This window comes from Elaeis guineensis, chromosome 1, assembly GCF_000442705.2.
Source record: "Elaeis guineensis isolate ETL-2024a chromosome 1, EG11, whole genome shotgun sequence".
NCBI lineage: Eukaryota > Viridiplantae > Streptophyta > Magnoliopsida > Arecales > Arecaceae > Elaeis > Elaeis guineensis.
This window is the reverse complement of record NC_025993.2, coordinates 166,767,078-166,772,357: the sequence shown is the minus strand read 5'-3', so window position 1 is coordinate 166,772,357 and position 5,280 is coordinate 166,767,078. Positions and strand designations below refer to the sequence as shown.

Below are 5,280 nucleotides of genomic sequence, written 5' to 3'. Positions count from 1 at the left end.
ACAGACAGAGGCCGGTACGTCTTCTTCAGCACAACAACCTGAGGCCAGTTCAGCTGCACAGCATTCTGAGCCCTGTCCTTCATCATCAGCACAGCACGATCCTCCTGTTCATCAGTCAGATGATGAGATACACGTGCAGGGTATATATTGTCTTTCATGTAATTTTTTTTTATTTCATTTTATGTATATTTATGATATAGTTACTTTTATGTATTTTTTGCAGACGAATCCGGGAGAGTACGCCCCAAACGCGGACCCACAGTAGTACGAGATGTGTGGCAGATGCGTGAGGGCGAGAGGATTGTTGTGGAGTGCAATCAGCTAGGTCAGCCAATTAAGAAAGCTGCCTGCTTATTGACTTCATTTTTGGGGACTGTTGCTCGGAGGCCTCAGCTATGTCCGTTGGGCTATGCAAAATGGAATGACATGCTTCCAATGTACAAAGTTGAGCTCCTCCGAGTTATAGAGGTAATGAATTGATGTTCATACTGTATATTAATTGTTAATCATTTATATAATTTATTTCATTTAACTTTTTTTTTTATAGAGCAAGTTTGTTCTCCCTCCATCCACTCATGATTTTGTAATGAAGTCTCTCAACCGCAAATGGAAAGAATATAGAGCACAATTGAAGAAGGACTATATGAGACAGGGTATGACAGAGGAGGAGGTTGCTAGGAATTGTCCTCCTGATGTACCCCTCATCAGTGGATGGAGTTGGTTCATTATTGGTTCTCCGAGAGGGTACAGGTATATTATCTGTCTATTATCTTTTTTTTCTAAATATTTTATAAAAATATTAATTTTTATTATACATTATATATATAACAAGTTCTTTACTTTATTTTACAGACTTATTCTGCTATTGGTAGAGCTGCACGAGCAGCTCAGTCTGTTCCTCATACATCGGGGTCGAAGAGTTATGCACGACTCCGACAGGAGTTTGTATGTTCCTTAAACTTTCATAATTAACTTTTAATTTTTATGTTGAAATATTTATATAACTAATATCATTATGTATCGTGGACCATGTCTGTATCATGATACTCATATATTTTTTTAAATTATTATAACTGTTTGCTTAAAATTGAAATTATTTGTGTAGGAGGATGAGCATGGAAGGGAACCCGGACAAGTGGAGTTTTACCGGATGACTCATACTCATCAGGATGGTACTTTTGTTCGAGATGAGTCGAGAGATTTATATGTACGGCATTATTAATATTATATTTTTTGCAATGATTTAAATTTAATTTTGTTAGCTATTAATGTATAACTCTTGTTTTCAAAAAAAATACAGGAGAGGGCTACATCTCTCATTGCGGAGCGTGACGACGAGTCCGCAGCATCTACGCAGCAGAGCCGTATCGAGGCCGAGGTGTTCACAGAGTTGATGGGACCAGAGCGCTACGACCGAGTGAGGGGTTATGGAGTAGGAGTCACCCCCACTCAGTTATCTGAGGTTAGTAGATATACGCAGCATGCTGCAGCAGATGCTCAGGATTCACGCGTTCGCAGACTCGAGGCGGAGATACAGGAGATTAGACAAAGTCGTGCCCCTGAGATGGAGGAGATGCGACAGAGCCGTGCCGAGATGCAGGCCATGAGGGGACAGATTGATCGCCTTACATCTTTATTAGAGATGTATGGTTCATCTCAGGTAAACACATAATATTAAATATATATTTTTATATTAATTTAATGATTTATATATTTTTATTTATAGATATGCAAATCATGCTTTTGATATGTTTCTTGTAGGCTCCTGGCACATCAGGCATCCGTCGAGATAGCGGCACGTCACGTGGAGACAACAACGACCATCCGCCTGCAGATTGATATTATTTTATTTTTATTATATTTTTATATTTTTTTATATTACTCTTGATTGTAATGGACGATTAGTACTTTATTTTTATTTATATAAAATATTGTCTTTTGGTTCGGTTAAATTTTCTATTTAAGTTTGCTTTTGGTGTGAATGGTGGTGATTGTACAGGTGTGAATGTGGTGATTGTACAGGTTTATGTTCGAATAATTGATATAATTTCGTACAGGAATGTATGTATTCTTTTTTTTTTTGTAGATAATATCTGTATTTTTTTTTCTCTTAAAACCTTTAACGACGCTTATAAGCGTCGTTAAAATTATTTTAACGACGCTTATAAGCGTCGTTAAAGACAAAAAAGCCGACGTTTCGAAAAGCATCTTGGTAGAGTGGATGAGGCGGAGTCATTAACGACGCTAAAAAGCGCCGTTAAAATTGCATTTTGCGACGCTTTAAAGCGTTGTTAAAAATATATTTAACGACGCTTATAAGCGTCGTTAAGACAAGTTTAACGACGCTTATAAGCGCCGTTAATGTTAAATTTTACGACGCTTTAAAGCGTCGTTAAAAAATAACGACGTTTTTAAAAAGCGTCGGCGCTTTTTCTCTCCACTCTTACATAGGCGACGCTTTGCCGACACTTTTCGAAGCATCGTAAAGCTAAATAGCGACGCTTTAAAGCGTCGTAAAATAACATTAATAGCGTCGTTAATGACCATTTTTCCTGTAGTGAAATTATCCTTATATCCTTATACAATGAGATAATATTTCTCCACAATAAAATAGTATTACGTTATATTAGTGTAGCAGTGCAGTTTTCTTTTACATTAAGGCAATATAATGTACTAGTGCAGTTTTCTTTTACATTAAGGTAATATTATATTATATTAGTGTAGTATTTCTTTATAATAAAGAGTATTACATTATAATAGTGTAGTATTACTTTACAATATTCATCAAGATTCGAATTCGGATCATTTCATTGGAAACAAAAGCCCATTCCATTGGGATGCCACCTCAGTGGCAAAATAAGATTGGTGCTTGAAAACCACTTTGTGAGTCCGAAACATGTGACCACCAATGAACAAGACCTTTCCCCTCCCCTCCCCTTATTATAGCAGAGAGCCCCAGACCACGGAAATATAGTACTCCTACCACCTGGATGAGAAGAATCTACTGTTTAGTACATGGTGCCACAGGTTTGGATTGGTACCCAAGAATTTCCTAAAGGGAAAAAGCAACCAAAATTCTACCTCATAAATCATAACAAAAAATAAGATCTCAGTAACAGATCGAAAATAGACACATCAAATCAGCATAATGAAAACCTGCACGTTAAAATGTTTGGCAATTATTGGCCATTCAGGGTGGACCTTATGCTTTTAATGTTTTAAACAAACAAGCAACAAGCCAGGTTCTGGGTATTTCTAATATTGTTAGAAAAGGAGAAAGCAAGCTTTTGTTACCAGGTTTCTGTCCTGAAAGCTGGCTTGTCCATATACCTGGAGAATTATTGGATGGACCAGGTAGAGTGGAGGGGAGCCATCAAACAGAAAGGGTTCTCTTTTTCCTTTCGGGGTCCTATACCTTATTAAAGTTCTTTTACTGGCCATTGGAGCCATACTATGTACGGATCCAACCAGCCATGCTCCTGAGCCCCACTTTCATGCCCTTGGGAATACAAGGTCTTTGCCTACCAGCTTAATAACCGCAGTAATCCTTCTTGTGAGTGACATGCTATATTGGCGCTCTCTCTCTCTCGTTTTAATTTCCTTTTCTTTTCTTTTTTTTCCTATTTTGTCAATAATGTAATATTTAGCACAAGCAATTGGACCTAGAAAAATAGATGAGACCATAGGTTAGGTTGTATTCATCATTAACGCTTGTCAGTCCAGGTAGAGTTGTCACAAGTTAGTGCAGTGTCAGCTCTATGCAGAACTACCGGTCATAGAGATAATTAAAGTACTACCATTTTGTAATATATGAGATGTTTAACAAGACAGCTGCACTTTAAATTTGCTGACATATAGCCTAACCGCAGAAATGCGCAGACCACACCAACCACCTTTGATATCAAGCCTCAACTGATTGGCTTTGGGGTCCGGTAGTTCGATCTGTTCAATAATATGCAAATACGGGGCATCTTATATATCGGAGAGCGAACTTTGACATGTATGTCAACAAACAACTTGCATGCATGCATGGAGGACTAGAAAGATACATCATGTACGCATGTTCCCATCAAAACCACATCATAATTTGTAAACCATGCATATTTTTGTGAGAACGTCAATCAGTTTTATTTATTATCATGAAATGGTACGCTCATTTAGGTTCAGAATGGTAACTAGAAAAATACGAGATATGATAACTTCGATATGATTCAAAAAGACTGAAACGACAAGCATTTTTAATTAATTATTGTTAAGTCTGATATAGTTGCATCTCAGCACACTTAAAGATAAGGAACTTAGTTCACACAAACTGGCTTCCATTTACAAGCTGGACAAGTCAGCGAATAGCCGATATGGAATTTCCCATTTGTTTATCATATCCTATGAAAAGAAGAATCACCTCGAACGCTTTGCATTCAAACCTAAAAACCTAAAACGACACACCACCCTATCCCTAGAAAGATTAGTTTGATGGATTTTCAACTCTTCCATAGCTTCCACTTTTCTCGGTTCAATCAGAGGGTGGTTCCCACTACAAGGAAATGTCTCGTGGTCTATGTTGGGGAATACCCACCGACCGACTTACGGTCGAAGGGGCCGACCCCGACGGACGGCTCTGACCGGCCGATCGTAAGTCGGGCGACAGGCCGACGGACGCCATCAGCGGCTAACTGCGGCTATTCCACGGTCCATTCCCGACCGACTAAACACAGAGGTCCGGTAGCCGACCCACATGAAGCTCGCCGACCGACGGAGGAGTCCGACGCCACTCAGCTGGCCACCGACCCTGGGTCGGCCGACTCCACCAACCGCCGTACGGCCGCCAGACGTTGTCAGCTCTGACACGGACATGCGGCACAGTTACCTAGGGGCATTGTCCCGCCGAGAGCCGGGTCAACCCTAGTGATTAGACGGCTACACGGCGACGTGACATTTTCACGGCGGCTCTGACAGCCTACAGTGAGTTGACAGTTCCTCACTTGTCCGCGTCATTAATGATGGCGCCATACCGTGCTCCACTATATATACCGGGGAAGGCAACAGTGCAAGAGATCAATCCGCCCGTCTCTTCCACATACGCAGGCTCGCTCCTCTCTCTCTCTCCCTCTCTCTTTCTCAGAGCTCTCTGTCTGCATTTCACTGTTGCCCAGTCACCTCTCTGACTTGACCGTCGGAGGGTCCCCGCCGGAGCCGCCTCCGGTCAGTGCGGACTTCCTTTTGCAGGTGCACGCTTCCCGGCGATCGGGCGACGAGGCGATTGGCCGCAACAGATTGGCG

General features: G+C 40.8%; 1 protein-coding gene across 1 annotated transcript; it reads left to right on the top strand.

Annotated features, from left to right (window-relative positions):
• Positions 1 to 525: 525 nt before the first annotated feature.
• On the top strand, positions 526 to 1,839 carry LOC140857106 (uncharacterized). Its single transcript, XM_073255455.1, has 5 exons — positions 526 to 750; positions 853 to 945; positions 1,106 to 1,207; positions 1,301 to 1,660; positions 1,762 to 1,839. The coding sequence occupies exons 1-5, from the start codon at positions 712 to 714 to the stop codon at positions 1,837 to 1,839; spliced, it is 672 nt and encodes a 223-aa protein (XP_073111556.1). The 5' UTR covers positions 526 to 711.
• The last annotated feature ends 3,441 nt before the right edge of the window (positions 1,840 to 5,280 follow it).

Excerpts from the sequence above, each read along its gene's own strand:
- LOC140857106 (XM_073255455.1), top strand. The coding sequence starts at position 712 with ATGGAGTTGGTTCATTATTGGTTCTCCGAGAGGGTACAG. Across the intron at positions 1,208-1,300 it reads ATGAGTCGAGAGATTTATAT|GAGAGGGCTACATCTCTCAT; the intron begins GTACGGCATTAT and ends AAAAAAATACAG. Across the intron at positions 1,661-1,761 it reads AGATGTATGGTTCATCTCAG|GCTCCTGGCACATCAGGCAT; the intron begins GTAAACACATAA and ends TGTTTCTTGTAG.